Raw genomic sequence first — 15,928 nt, 5'->3', positions numbered from 1 at the left:
CAACGCCACTTGTTCCATTTTCTGTGTTTCTGGCATAGAAGCTTCGGTACTCGAACAGCCCGCACTGGAGTAGGTGGGCTGAATGATGTCAGCCGCTCAGCTACTTGATGAGTTAACGTGCAGGGACCGGAATGTGGCTCCTGACAAGGAGAGTTGTAATGTTCACGGGGCTCACGAGAGTGAGTGCTGCCACTGTATCGAAGCAGGAGTGCCTTTTCTTAGCTGACACCCATACCCTGGTTGTGGTGTGTAAAGCCATGCCAGGCCTACTCGGCACTCCAAGAACCAAGGGCGTTGGCTATGTTAATGCAGTGCGTATATTAATAAAACCAGCCCCAGGGCATTAACATTGCCATTGCCTGTAGCTCTCTGATTGCCGAGACCTGTTGGCATTGCCAATGCTTGTTAAACTTGGTAACAGTTTGGCCATTGGTTGCACCTCATTGGTTCCAACTCACACCCAAGTATAACAATAAGTAACAGAAAGTGACCAGTCCAACTTTGCAAAGCGCCTTCCACAACACCACGTGTTGATGCATTTTTTTGTAATTTTTGAACCGTTTGAGCTAAAATCAAAAGTTGTTAAAATCTGCAGATTATGCGGCACCTGATGGATTTTGTGGCAAATCTCTAATTATGCTAGATTTGCTGCGGTCGCACAATCTCATAATCCCAGTGGCCCTGCTTATGACCTCTTATTACATCACTTGTGAGACGTTAAATGACATTGACATCAGTCAGTCATTGTGACATCGTCCTGTAGGGTTTGTGGACATGAAGTAATTCAACACTCCACCTATTTATTTTCTATTAATATTAATGGGATCACCTTCTTAAAGACTTCACATGACCCACAGTATTAAGTCAAATGGTTGACAGGTGTACGTTTGCAGCTGTAAAGACAACGTGTCTGGCTGTATTTCTCTGTGGTTGGGTAAAATACACTACACACATTCCTGAGATCGGCATACAACTATACAACTGTGCTAACAATATAATTGAGATAAACTACCTCAAAGTGGGGCTCTCCTATTTTCTGGAAATAAATAGTCTTATAGAGACTGTCTTAATAGTCTGTCTATACCAGTGTATTACAAGTATTACCTTGGGCAAGTGCCTAGATATCCACCGCAGGTAATGTATTGTCCACAGCAGCATTGGCTTTTCTTAAAGATTTTTTAGACAAGGCTTTATCTTTCAGCCATAACCTACTTTCAAACATACCCCTGAAACCTACATAGGGTGCTTTCAGCCTTTACCTTGCTTAAGATGGAGTGCTTCTTCCACCCCACATATTAGTGATTTATAAGCTGTTTACCGAATAACCCTTATAATGCTCTATTACACTGGTCTCCAGGGCATATACTGCTCCCATGCTATTGACTCACACATGTACACACTAACTTTTACTATGCTGTTTATGACTATGGTGTTCTGCTTAATCTCATCAGGGTTGATATCAGTGATGTAATTTAACATGTCATGAGTAACGTGAGGTCATAAGCAGTGCCTGATGATGTGCAAGTTATAATTAGCTCGAACTGTTTTAAATTAAATGTGGTCTAGGCTTGGCAGTGCAGCTGTCGCCAGACAATTATGTGAGAACCAGCAGAGGGGCTTTTGCTCCGCCCACACTTTGGGAACCAGGAGTTTTTATTGGGCAAAAGTTGTGTGCTTCCACAAAACAAGCATTTGCAATGCAACGCGTCTCGCATTTCTCAGAGTTAGAGCTATTAGCAGTTATAAACTCCCAACCGGACTTTTCTTGCCTCATTAAATGGAAGAAAAAAAAACGAGCACAATCGCGCTGCTAAACAAGCGAGATCACGCTGCAAAGAAAGAAAAAAAGTAGTCCACAAACCGGACGGAAAACAGCGAGCCTCGTATATTTTCAGTACATGGTCGCTGCGCTCGAGGAGGACTAACCACCGGAAAAGGCATGACGTTTGCATGCCTTCCGCTAATAAAAGAAAGCAGATTTTAAAAGACAAGCCCACAAACCAATGAAAGACACTGATGTTACATGGACAGGGCTCCGAGCCCTTTTCTAACTTCTACAGCATCTCGCAAGCGATACACAGGCTCGACCCTAAAGTGCATTCCTGCAACATGTTATAAAGTGTTTATTTTTGCAGCTACCTGTCAGGAGTGCACCCACTCCATTGTTATCCTATTAGTGTCTTCGTTAACAAGATAATTTAGGGGGTTTTGTTTGGCAGCCTCATAGAGGAGGCACATTAGTGTGTGTGTATATGTGTGTGTGTATATACATATATATATGTGTGTGTGTGTATATATGTGTGTGTGTGTATATATATGTGTGTGTGTATATATATGTGTGTGTGTATATGTATATGTGTGTGTGTATATGTATGTGTGTGTGTGTGTATATGTGTGTGTGTGTGTATATGTGTGTGTGTGTATATATGTGTGTGTGTGTGTATATATATGTGTGTGTATATGTATATATGTGTGTGTATATGTATATATGTGTGTGTATATGTGTGTGTATATGTGTGTGTGTATATGTGTGTGTGTGTGTGTGTGTGTGTGTGTGTGTGTGTGTGTGTATATATATATATATATTTTTGGCATGACCATTTTATTTTTGGGTAAGTCTGACCTATTTGCATTGCCAATGCTGGTCACCTTATTTCATCTCCTACGTATGTCACTTCAAACTTTGATTTTATTGACAAATATAAATGTCTACCAAAATTTTACATTGTAATTCACAGCACCACTGCAAGGCAGCCACTGGCTGTTGTGGTTTCATTTATTATTGCAAGCATACGCCTGCCATGTTAAGATGGCAGCATGTTTTTTTCTACTTTAGTTCCTTTGATTTATCTTGCTTTATGATGAGTTGCATGATCTTATTGTGTTTATATTAGTGGATGAATGAGTCCGTCTGATGAATGGATGCACGACTGCTGCAATGACGTTTTGAAAAACCTACACCCATCATTGAATGCAAAGGCACTTTCAGTTACAAACTAGAACTAGTGGCCTTGCCAATGCTTATTTTCTGAGCCTCACTGGCCTTTCAAAGGAAAAAGTGTTAAAAGTACATTCTATTGTTTTCTGGTTACCACTTGTGCTGCACTGTTAGGTGATGGGGAGGCACAGCTAAAGTTCTGCCAGCTAGACATCTTGTTTGTATTATTATTATTATTATTATTTTTTTTTTTTTGTAGGCTTCAGTTACAATAAAATTTGTCAAGCTTGGTTATTTCCTTTTTTTTCTCTCTTCAATTTGAAAAATTCTGTCCACTTTTTATATAAATTTTACGTTGATAATAGAAGGCATTTGGTACTTTGGTGGTTGGTTGGTAGCCCAGGCTCAGCTGATTTAACATGTTGTGTGAAATTTTTATAGGCATTGTCTACCAATAACCAGTGGCGCCCATACTTAGTTGTCCTCCTCGATTTCTTAGTATTAAACTTTGATGTAGCAGGAGGCATTATGCCAAAATTGTGCCTGTTTTCAGAAAGTGTGAGGAGGTAATCAGTAAATGGGGATGCTGCATTACTGCTACCGCCTTAAAGCTACTAGCACTTTGAACTCAAATGTAAAAGGTATTTTTATTTTTTTTTTTCCTTTTTAGAATCTATAATGATGAATGGCTCAAATGCGTCCAACACAACATCGAACAACAAATCTAAAGATGACCAGGTAGTGAACGGGCATGACGAAAATGAATCCAACCCGTTTGAAGAGTACATGTGGATGGAGAACGAGGAAGACTTCAATCGGCAGGTGAAGATTTCAACTTGTCACTCTATTCAAATTAATGCTGTTATTACTAACCTCAAATATGTGGTCCTTCATACTTGAAATTCACATGCAGATCTCATCAGCAGTTTTTCATCACTGAAATCCTATGCCATTTCTGTATAGCCCACAGGGCCAGATGTAACTCTAGGCAAGTGTTTATCGTGATTGTCATCTGAAGCTCCCTGGAGGCAGTGTGTTGGGTATTCATAACTACTTCTGCAGTCTTCCTAAGCTAGTTATGGTTTAATTATTTAAACATGTATAGTCTCAGAATATAGAATGTAATCTTTCTAGTTTGTGTGGTGCTGGGAAATTTCCTGTTGCCTGGATTGTATTAACGCGCATCTCCAATTTTTCTCCACCCAACCCTAAAGAACACTTTTTGGTCAAAGTATAAAAAATGTTCTCTGCTAGAAAGGATAACCGTATAAGACTTAAACAATGCTCCTAAACCAGAATAAGTAGTATTGTGGTTTCCTTGTCTGACCACGTTCAGATTTTTGTTGAGGTATGCTTGCTTACTCCTCCACGTGAAGTTGTGCACTCTAATAACCTTTGCAGTCTCAACCTTGGAAGTGGATAACTAAGTATAGAAATACGCTGTGTAACAGCTTATTTAATGCAGTAAGCCTCTGCTTTGGTAGATGTAGAGAGTATGGGTAGGTAAAAGGGAGGCAGAGCGTAGTCTTCTCAATGGTTGTGGAAGTTCAGGCGGTGGTTAGTGTATGCAGGTCCTTGCTTGTGTAGAGCCTTGTGTGCGTGGTTTAAAACTGGATTGGGCATCTCTTCTGTACAGGGTGCCAGTGGGGATGCCTGAGGTAGATTGTGATGTGGGTTTGTCTGGGAAGGCTGAGGATGAGTCTGGCTGTGGCTTTCTGTGTGGTCTGAATTCTCTGTAGAAGGTGTGCAGAGATTCTTTATGTAGAGGGCATTGCCATAGTCTAGTCAGCTGGTGATGGGGACCAATGTCACTGTGCATATCGTATGTAGGGGTAGCCACTTGAAGATCCTATGTAGCATGCGCAAAGTGAAGAAGCAGGTGTAGGAGTAGGAGAAAGCGTTGATCTGTGATTTCATGATGAGCTTATTGTGAATGATTACTCTGAGGTTTCTAGCATGGTCAGTGGGAGTGGCTGCGGGTCCTAGGTCTGGTACCCTCTCCCCAGGAGTTGTTCCATGTGTTGCTGCTACTGCCAAAGATCACTACTTCTGTCTTGTATGTGCTCAGCTGCAGGCAGGCAGTTCTTCATCCAGTCAGTGACGCTTGTCATGCATCTGTGGAAGTTGGTTCTGGTGGAGGGGTTGTCAGTGGGTGAAAGGATGAGTTGGGTATTGTCTGCATTAAATTGTTGAGACCTTGAGATCCGTCGGCAGTTGGCAACTGAGGTCATATATGCGTTGAAGAGCATGGGGGTGAGGGATGAGCCCTGGGGTGGGGGGGTGGGAAAGAGGGGCACCACAGGTGATCTCCTTTGGTTCAGAGGTGAAAATTGGGGGAGGTGGATCCTGGGTTCTCCGGTCTAAGGAGGTGATCAATCTGAGCGTGTCCCCTTGGATGACAATTTTGTTTTTTGTTTTTGTAGTGGTCTGACTTGGGCGTGCTTCCAGGTGTCTTGAAATGTTGAGGCAGGGGTGATAGAGGTGTTGAGCAGGGTGCTGAAAATGTGGCATTTTTTTTTTCTTTTTTCTCAAAGGTTAAATATGTTGTGCGGGCATGGGTCTGTGGTAGCTCCCGAGTGGATGGATTTCATGTTGGATGTAATGTCCAGGGGAGAGGATGTTCCAGGTGGTCATTATGTGGTTAGTGTTGGTTATGGTGGTGGCATATCTTTTGAAGAGCCCCGTAGGTGTGGGTTGGGGTTTGAAGTTTCTGTATATGGTTGCGATCTTGTTGTGGAAGAAGTGTGCAAGGTTGTTGCACAGCTCCTGTGAGGGTGTGATGTTTCTGACGGCAGCCAGGTTAGAGAGTTCCTTAACTATGTTGAAAAGTTTCTTGGTGGTGCTGGTTTCAATGTGTGCTGCAAGGGCTGTCGTCTTTGTTGACCTCAGCAGGCAGTGGTAAAGGTTGATGGAGGTCTTGAAGGCTGCACTCTGAGGCATCCTTGCTGGCGCAATCTCCTCCAGCTGTTGCTGTCCATTTGGTCCATGCCCAGATATCAGTCCAGAGGCAATGTATTAGCACCCCTTGCTCACCTTTCAAGCCCTTTTGCAGGAGAAGAGCTCTCGCTAAAGAGTACGCCTAGCGGACCAGAGCTAGGCCCCAAAAAAATTACGTTTACCTTAAGGGCAACTGCTACTAGCAAGCTAAAGTATTTCTATTGTGTGTGTGTGTATTCTTCTGAGCTGCCAGCTTTGTCCTGGATTGAGTGCTCTGTGGTGCTCAAAAGGGGTAATTTGGTCCTTCAGTAGGTCTGTCAATGTTGGGATACTGACCGTAAACAGCCAAACTACAAAAGATACTGCACAGTAACCTGTAACACCACTTAGTCCCAAGAAAAGTCTTCAAATAGTTAACCATGTTAGTTACAACATTTCAAAACAGTTGAGCTATTTCAAGGGCGAAAGTAAATATCTAACAAGTGTTCAATTGAAATCCAAGCCTTTTGCAGGAACTCAAGATTTCTTCCAGAAATCAGGCTGACTTCTAGTTGGGGGTCGGAAAACAATGATGGTAAATGCATCTCTAGTAGAAGCAAGACTGTTTTCCTCATGGATGTTTGTACTTTCTGGACTAGAGGATACTTAACAGAAACGGGAAATGTTTTGTTTTCCTGAATATTAAGAGGTTCTCTCCTAAATTCCTCTGACTAATTGAATTATGGGGCTCGTCATCTTCAAGGTATCGCTTAGTCCTGTTTTGTCATAGCCAGATGTAGTTTGCAGAATGATTTTCTGCTGCTTTAAGGTTTCAGGCCAGCGGTGAAGCCTTCTCTGCCATTGACTTATATGAAACTGTTTAATGTTGCTACAATTTGGAGTCCAAGTAACGTTTAAGAACGCATGTAATATGTAGACCTGCTTGATCATATAGAAATGCCTGATGGTGCATGTATCTGGCATTAACGAACTGCCATCTCTGGTGCAATCGTGACTCGGTGCTTTTAAAAGGCATGCATGAGTTAGAAAATCTCATGTTCTCTATTAATTTGTCCATACCTTTCAAAGAACGTGTATTTGTGGCTATGGTGGTGACTGTAGTTGGATCATTGCAGTTTCTGCACTTGATAACCTTGTCTGATCCTCGGTTTCTTCCCCACCAAAAGTGTAACGGCTTAGAAATGAGACGTGATATTACGAACCACTGGGGGGGCGGGGGGGAGTTAATTTATGCATTGCTATATATCCTCTTAATATACATGAAAGCAATTTAGTTGTCCTGGGCGCAAATTATGAGATGAAAATACAGTGGGGTGGTGATTCGATATGGAAAAAAAAGCTTCTTAAAATGAAATACTGCACATTTGCAAAGTACTGTAATCGGTACGGCACATGGATAATATACATCCTCCTGTGAATAAAAATGCCTGAATGTGTGGGGACCATCTTGTAGTAAGTGCTGATCAGTGCCTTTTGCAATTTGATTGTAGGCTTCTTCTGTCCTGTATAAATATTTTAAAAAGGTGGCTTTCTGTCTTCATCTGTCGAATGGCTGTCCACCTGACAGACAGCAATATATTTCTTCATCCTTATTTTTCATGATTTAATTTGCATGTATGAATTCCTTTCATGCAGTGGAAAAAGATTTGGGGTCGCTACTTTGATTTTCTTCTGATTAGTCTATGTAGCTGAGCAGATATGTATGTAAAATAGGGATGTAGGCTGTGAATTTTAGGACTAGAATGTTGCAGGATGCTCACTTTCGAGAACCACTATCACAAGTACATTTCCTTAGTATTACATGCAGAATAGTAATCGAATATTGCATTGAAATACTTTGTTGGGAAATCCTCCATATATATAAATATATATTATTATTATTATTTGTTTACTCCATTTTTAGGTGGAGGAAGAGCTGCAAGAACAGGATTTCCTTGATCGTTGTTTCCAAGAAATGCTTGATGAAGAAGACCAGGATTGGTTCATTCCATCCCGCGACTTGCCTCAAGGGTTAGGGCAGCTACAGCAACAGTTAAATGGGCTCACGGTCAACGATGGTCGCGTTTCAGAGGACATTTTGGTAAATGGAATGACATTATTAATGCACATCACCATTGCATAGTTAAATCACTAGCCCAGACATGAACTGGTGGTTACAAATGCGTAGAGGAATTGTTCACTGCTGCCGTTGTAATGAGAAAGATTGTCAAATTTTTCAAATCACTGTGTTCCAGTAAGGGATTTTTGTATTTGAAAAGTGCATCTTAAAATTATTTCTGCTTAACCAGAAAGACTGCACTTGGTTTTTAAGTGACTTTTATAGACCTTTGTTTTGATTTCCTTAGTGTTCCATTTTTTTTCTTGTGATTTCCAAACCTCTATCCAAGTTTAGGTAAGTGGAAACATGCCACAGATATGATTCTAGCCTGACCAAGAATAAGCAGCACTCGGAGGCCTTTTAGTGACCCATTTCTTTGAACCCCCCACCCTAGTTTTACTTTTTTTTTTTTTTTTTTTTTTTTCTTAAACAATGGCGATTAGGTTTTGAAGGGAAGGCAGTTATCAAAATACCCCTGGTCTCCTTTGTGTAATCTTGATAGCAAGTATGGAAATATTTCAAAAAATCCTCCATAAACACAAATTCGTTTCACCACACAAGATTCACAGTGAGAATTTTTGGGAAATCCCTTCTGACCTATTGTGACTAGAACACCAATACCACCCCTAAAGCCCAAATAGAAACTACCTATAGTTGTAAAAGATACTCCACCCCACTCACCCCCTCCAGCTTTTGAGAAGTTTAGTTTTCTGCGGTTTTCAATTGGAATTGCTGCTTTTACTTAAATTGAGTGATAGCAGAACCTTTTGATTCTGCATGTAGTTTCTGACACACTCCAGATCTTGAGCATGCCTGTCTTCCCAGGTGGTTCATGGCGTCCGCTCAGTCTGCCCTGGTGACTGTTTGAACCGACCATTCACTTCAAGATGCACATCTCTCCTACTAATCAGCTACCTTGAACTGCTGAATGGTAGTCTAGAGTATGTGACTGTCCTTCTTTTCCTATTACCAGATATTATTGTCAGATGGTACTGTGCAGTAGCTAGACTTTGGAACTCGTCAGCTCCCACCTTGCTTGATTTCTACACTTGTTTGACTCAGACCTGCTATGGCTGACCTCAAGATCTCATACGGATTTGAAAGAAGCCTGACTACGATGCCCATCTTGTAGTCTATGGACAACCGATTCTGAGCCCCAAAGTATGTTTACTTTGCCCCCTTATTTAGTTTGACTTTCTTGAAGTGTAATCCATTACCCATGGAGGCAGAAGGCCTCATCTTCTTACAAGAAGCAACATTGGTTGTTTGGACAAGCAGGTTTGATTGTGTTGGGCAGTGTTCTAGGCCTATGGCACAAGTTCGACTTCTCTGCCTCCTTGTTGTTAGGTAATGTTCAGGAGTGTATGTTTACGTTCACTATGGCAAAGAAAACATTGTGCAGAAGTTTGGATGGGTCCTATATAGTTGCTAGGAACATGAATGTGTATTTTGTCTGCAGAAAATATTGCTGAACCATTTTACCTGTAGCCAGAGACTTATAAAAAAATAAAAAAAACACTAATTCCTTTGACTCCAACAAAGTTGTTGTACTGCTACAGATCATGTACACTAAAGAATAGTCATTGGCAAACCAAATTGCTGACTGCCATTCAAGCCGTTTTGCACAGACCTTATCTGATCTGCTGAAAGCATTCTAGTCTTTCAAGGCAAAGGTCTCCTGTTTTTGTCCCAGTGTTCACTAGCCACCTGGTCTTCCTTGCCTTTAAATTTTAATAGGATTTGCTAGGAGAGTAATCTGTCTTGCAGTGGATATCTTCTAAGACGTAAGTAAAGCCTGTCCTTGTCATTTTTGTTGTTGTTGTATTTAATCTGGGATTGGTGGTCCATCTTCCAGTGGTGGCTGTTGATTTTGTGTGTAGGAGTCTCTAAGAGCTTTCTGGGACAGAACACTTCACCAGGCACAGAACCCAGCAACACACTTGTTATACTTTCCTTAAAGTAGTAGATCACATAACTGCTTGACGTAGATTTTTATTTTTACAAAAAATCTGGTGTAACATCGAGTGGGAAAGTCCTTTATTTATTATTATTTTTTTTTTTTTTTGCCCCCTGATCACTCCCCAAACGTTTGGACTGATTCTGTTGGTTACTGACTTTGACTGTTCCCTGGGCAGTACTACCCAGGGCCAGTGCTGTGTGTAAAATGGTATATGATAATGAGACCTAATTATAACTAGCTCTGACAACCTACCTGTAAGTCCCTAGTATATGGTTGGGCATGCAGGTTTAGGGACCCCATTATAGATAGGTGCACTGCTGTGGTGGCCTGTGTCCTTTTAAAGGTAGGCCTGCATTGCTGACTGCTTTTTAAGTTGAAGCTAACTCCAAATTCGACTGTAGAATTAAAAGTACTTCCAAAGTCTTAAACTACACTTTTTTTTTTTTTTTTTGTTGTTGTTTCCCTCCTTTTTTTACATCTGTCACCTTGGTCTGCCCTCAGCGCCTCCAGGGCTGGGTGCAGTGTAAATAAAAGCAGGTACTTTCTAAAAGATGTTTTATAAGCCCTGGTGAGGGAAGAACAGCCACGTTTGTTTTTAGGTCGAGATTAAGCGTTCAACCTCGTGTTTTCTTTTAGTATGCTGCTTATGGCTTAAAGCGATTTCATTTGTTAGTTGAAGTCCTTAAAAAAAAAAAAAGAAAAAAAAAAAAAAAAACACCTTGCTCGCTAGTGGTCAGTTCTGCCTTTACTCCCTCCTTTTTCTATTTCAGATCAGTGGCCAACTACTGTATTATTCCACCTTGTTTTTTTTTATCTGTTGTTGTGACAGACTATTTTTGTTATTCCTTTGGTGCTCCCCTTTCACATTGGGTGTTTTCGGCTGGTAGCTGCCTAGGTTTTATTGCAGCATTCCGTTCCTCCCACCTCCTCCTATGTCGCCAACATTTGTTTTGGCTTTATTCCAGTGCTGTCCTCGTTTACATCTGGCTCATAAAATAACCTTATCTTACGAAAGAAACACCTGTGTTTTTTACCCACTGTTCACGAAAGCCACAATATGCTCGATGTGGTATAATGAAGCTAAACCTAGAAGCAATGAAACTTGCTTAGCCTCGTACTGCATCTTGAGTCTATATCTCTCCAGGGCCCCTTCCTGCCAGCACTCAAGACAAAGCACACAGGGCATTGCTCATCTCCTCTATTGGGGCCATAAATCTTCTCAGGCTTATCTGCTAGTTGAAATGTGAGACAGTTCTCAATTTACAATGCCAATAGCTATAACTCAAAAGGGAGACCTATTGCATTGCAAATGCTTGTTCCCCATTGTAGTCAATGGGCCCCATAGGCTAACTTCGTAGACTTAATTTTAAAATAATAGTCTTATTTTCAGTGGAGATGAGCTAAATATAGCAAGTTCAGTACCAAAGTAAATGTTGTAATAAATCCAACAACTTGCCAATGTTGAATTTAATATAACTAGTACAGGGACAGTTTTAGAACTCTTTCTGAGCCCTGTAGTGCCCTTTCCTGATTGGTCAGCCATGGCAGCCTGAGCCGGACCACCTTAGTGAGGTGTGAAGTGGCATGGGCTGACACAAAGGAAGCATTTGGGGGTGGAGAACTGCTACAGCAAATGGCAGAGCAGGATTTTAGGGGGGGGGGGTAGCCAAGCTGGTACTCAAAGGAGGGAAAACCACTTGGTACAGAAAATGGACCTTCCCCCATTTCCTGCACCCCCAGACATCTAGGAGCCCCACTGATTAGATTAGGAGAGGGGCTGGAGGATGTGTGGTAGGGAAACTTGACCCCACCATTAGGTGGGCTCAGCCAGATGTAACTTCCAAGGAGAGATTTCCTCCAAGTTGGATTTTTTTTTTTTTTTTTAATATAGAATGTGGCTTTCTGGGGTTGATTTTTGCCACACTTAACAGGAAGTGGTCACCCCCAGATTGTTGGCCTACACCCCCTGCTGTCTATCACCCAGAGCAAGGATAAATATGGCAGAGCTTGAGATCCCTGTTGGAAGAAGATGCTGGAGAAGGACTGCCCTACTGGACCCCTGGCCTGCATCTGAACACTGCACTCAAAAGGGCTTCACCAGTGCACACTTTGGGCTTCATCAAGAAAAGAACTTTGCCTTGCTTCTGCAACTCCAGGAGTGAACTCCTGTAAGTTATAGGTACAAAGGAGCTAACCAGAGCCCCCCTGCACCAAGTCCTGCAAGAAACGTCCAGCAGACCAGCATCCAGTGGCCATTTGAGGATTCTGGCCAGATGCATCTGGGAACTGTAGTTATGTTATGTTATTTTTATTTGTACCGCGCACAGCTGCCCCAGCAAAGGGGCGTCCCGGCGCTTTGAGAAGGTAAACACAACCCAGCACTAAAAGCGGGCAAAAGAAGACAAAACACAACAGATAAGCTTAGACGAATAAAAAGGTCTTAATAGCCCGCCTAAACTGAAGGAGCTCATCAATGGCCTGGATTTGTGGAGGAAGAGAATTCCACCAACTCGCTGCCAGGACTCGAAAAGAGCGGCCCCCAATTCTGCTCAGCTTAAAGCACGGAACCACTGCTAAGTTCTGGCCTAACGATCTAAGAGTGCGAGAGGGAACATAAGGAATCAGCAATTTCTCCATGATTTGCGGGGAAGTACCCTTTAAGATTTTAAATGCAAAACAGAGAACCTTAAATCTAATCCTCTGCTGCACAGGGAGCCAGTGGAGAGAGCGCAGAGTATTGGACACCGAACATCGCCTGGGGAGACCAGTCACCAGTCGGGCCGCAGCGTTTTGAACCCGCTGGAGCCGCCGAAATTCTGACTGGTTTATCCCCGCCAGTAGGGAGTTGGCATAGTCCAACCTAGACAGCACTGATGCTTGAACCACCAGCTGTCTTGTAGGTGCATCAAAGAATTTGAGGATAGGTCGAAGTCCTCTGATGCCATAGCAAGAAGCCGCCACCTTCTTGGTATGACAGATGAAACTCAGAGAAGAATCAAACCATACCCCCAACTTTTTATCTCTGCCGCTGGGAGGGGAGTCACACCCAACTCCGAAGGCCACCATTTATCATCCCACAAAACCACCTGTTTACCAACCACCATAATCTCCGTCTTTTTGGTGTTTAACTGGAGACAGTTGGATTTCATCCAGTTAGCCACTTCCCGCAGACCATCACAAAACCTGGGAGCCTCCAGGTCTGAGTCCCCACTCAGTGTGACCGCCAGCTGCGTATCATCTGCGTAGGATACCATGGTTAGGCCCCACCGCTTGACGACCGCAGCCAATGGTCTCACATACAGATTGAAAAGGGTGGGACTCAGTGAAGACCCCTGTGGGACTCCCTGGTCTAACGGGTAGAGTGACGACTTACCGGGCAGGATCGCCACCTGGAATGACCTATCCATAAGGAAGGAACAAAACCAGTGCAAGGCGGAGCCAGAAACACCCACCTCCTCAAGACGCCGAATCCGAATTCCGTGCGAGACCGTGTCGAAGGCGGCACTAAGATCTAATAACAGTGCTGCCGTCCGACCGGAATCCATCACGGAGCGCAGATGCTCGACCATCGAGAGGAGGGCCGTCTCCGTACTATGGCCCGCGCGGAACCCGTTCTGGGTAGGATCAAGAATGTTAAACCTACCAAGGTGGTCTGTAAGAGTGGCATTCACATGGGCCTCTGCTATTTTCGTGGCCCAAGGGAGATAGGGCGGTAGCTTTCAGGTTTAAGGGGGTCAAGGGTCGCCTTCTTCAGAATTGGCGTAACTACTGCCTGCTTCCATCTAACGGGAACCACTCCAGAAGAGACAGGTTGATCAAGAACAGTACCGGGGAGCGGCAAACCGGTGCCAGAGTCTTAAGTTGGGCGGGTTTCAACGGGTCAGCCGGAGAGCCAGACTTAATTTTGGCGCTGAGATAGTCAAACATCTCCAGAGATAAGGGGGGTAAGATGGAAAGACATTCCCCCTCACCTAAGGTGCGACCAACCTGCTCTAGCATCAGGGAACCCGTTGGGAAAGTGCGATAGATGGCTTGCACTTTTTCATGAAAGAAAGAGGCCAAACCCTCACAATGTGAATCTGAGCATATTTCCCCTGCAATTACTCTCTTCGCCATCAGGTCCTTTAATACTTTAAAAATAAGTTTCGATGGATTGGTAGAATTCTGAAACTGTTGAGCATAAAAGGAGGCACGAGTTTGACACACTGCCCTGTGATAAATCTTGATTTTAGCAAGATAACATATTTTCAGATCAGAGTCATATGACTTCCTCCATAATCTTTCGGCCTGTCTACAGACCCTCTTAAGAGATGCCATTTTCACCAGCATGTGGTCTGTCCAGACCAACTGAGAGGAACCAAGAACTCTGAGACCTTCTAAATTTGTGAAGAACGGGTCAAGAATATGACCACCTTTATGTGTGGGGAAGGTAATCATCTGCGAGAGCTGTAAAGCCTCAAGATCCACCAAAAAGCTCCTAATAGTAGGTAAGGAAGGACAGTCCAAATGGAGATTAAGATCTCCCACAACATTAAAATTTGCGCATCCTAGTGCCTCTATGCTAATATACTCAGGAAGAGTAGCCCTAAAAACAGAATCACAGCCCGGAGGCCAGTAAATTAATAACCCAGAGAAGGTAAACTGATGACTAAACGCTATTTTAAATAGGGCACCCTCACACCCCAAAAGTTCAGCGGCTTTCCACTGACAGGGATAACACCGTTTGGTGACCATCGCAATACCTCCACCTCTAGTCGTACGATTTAAAGTAAAAATAGCATATTCTGGGGGAAAAGCTAAGTTAGTTATCGAGGAGTCTGAGTCCTGGAGCCACGTTTCCGTCAGAAAAAGCACATCCGGCGAACCATCAGCAAGAAGGTCGTAAATCTCCTGATAGTGCTTTACCACAGATCTGACGTTTAAGCTCCAGATACTCAAGTCCCGTTGTCCTATCCTCTTTACAGCAGGCCCTAAGGAGCGTATAAGGGAGGGGGGTTCCAATGACCATACACCGCACCTACAGTGATATGGGCCACACAACGGGCCTACAGGCGAACACTCGCAACGTGTACATTGACCCCGAAGGGCCAGTAAATCGGACCTACTATAGGTTCTCAAACGAACAGTCATGATTACCAGGTCCAGAGTTCTGCCACGAGCTGCGCTTCCTTAGCGCAGACGGGCACGACTCTGGCACGGCGAAGGCACGCCCGCTGCGCGTATCCGCTGCGCGTTGGGGGGAGCTTTAAATAGGCGTCCCTCCACTCAGCCGGAGCGCTAGACCGCTCGTCCGCAACCCCACCCAGAGTGATCACCACTCCAAGATGGTGCCCAAAGTGACCACCACTCCAAGATGGCACCCAAAATCAATACCCCAGAGACCGGACCCGCCAAACAGCGGTGGGAGAACCGATTAGAGTGCAGGTAAGGGGGTTACAATAAGTCCTATAAAATCAGGGCAATAAACAACTAAAAAAGAACACAAATAGTTATAAAGGTAGCTTTTAAAATAATATCGCAGTATAGAGGCGCATAACGCGATGCAAAGCGCGAGTCCCAACTTCCATTGAGTAGTTCAGAGCTTTTGGAACCTCGGATCAAGTTTGTGGATGCTTTGAGGACACAAAGTATTTCTGGATGAAGGTCCAGAAGTTTGGAGCAACTTTGGAAAAAAGCTCCATAAGGTGACCGATTTGTCGGAGTCAAGCTGGTGACGTCAAACTACGACCTGTCATGAATTTCAGGTTCGTCCTGCTGAAGCTCTGGAGCTTTCCCCGTTGACAAGAGTTCCAGGAGTTGACTAGGACCCTGCGCTGAAGCAAGCCACCATCGTTTCATCGCAGCCCGGGCTGAAGAGGAGCCATGTCCGATGAGAGAAGGTAAAATAAAATTACTGAGGCTTACCGCTCAGTGTAGCCCAACTGAGCTCCATCGCCGTCTGCTTCAAACTTTGACTTTACCCTGGTAGAGTGCGACCAGATGTCCCGGAGTGGCA

General features: G+C 43.6%; 1 protein-coding gene across 1 annotated transcript in view; it reads left to right on the top strand.

The window, feature by feature from the left end:
- PAIP2B (poly(A) binding protein interacting protein 2B) overlaps positions 1–15,928 on the top strand; it is a 71,171-nt gene that overhangs the window by 21,997 nt on the left and 33,246 nt on the right. The window contains exons 2-3 of the mRNA XM_069205428.1: positions 3,609–3,760; positions 7,779–7,955. Coding sequence (XP_069061529.1) covers positions 3,617–3,760; positions 7,779–7,955 — 321 coding nt within the window. The 5' untranslated portion in view covers positions 3,609–3,616. The remainder of the gene's footprint in view (positions 1–3,608; positions 3,761–7,778; positions 7,956–15,928) is intronic.

The sequence above is a fragment of the Pleurodeles waltl genome, chromosome 1_2 (assembly GCF_031143425.1).
Source record: "Pleurodeles waltl isolate 20211129_DDA chromosome 1_2, aPleWal1.hap1.20221129, whole genome shotgun sequence".
In the NCBI taxonomy this organism is placed as follows: Eukaryota; Metazoa; Chordata; class Amphibia; order Caudata; family Salamandridae; genus Pleurodeles; species Pleurodeles waltl.
The sequence above is the reverse complement of the archived record's forward strand: the minus strand, read 5'-3'. Positions and strand labels throughout refer to the sequence as shown.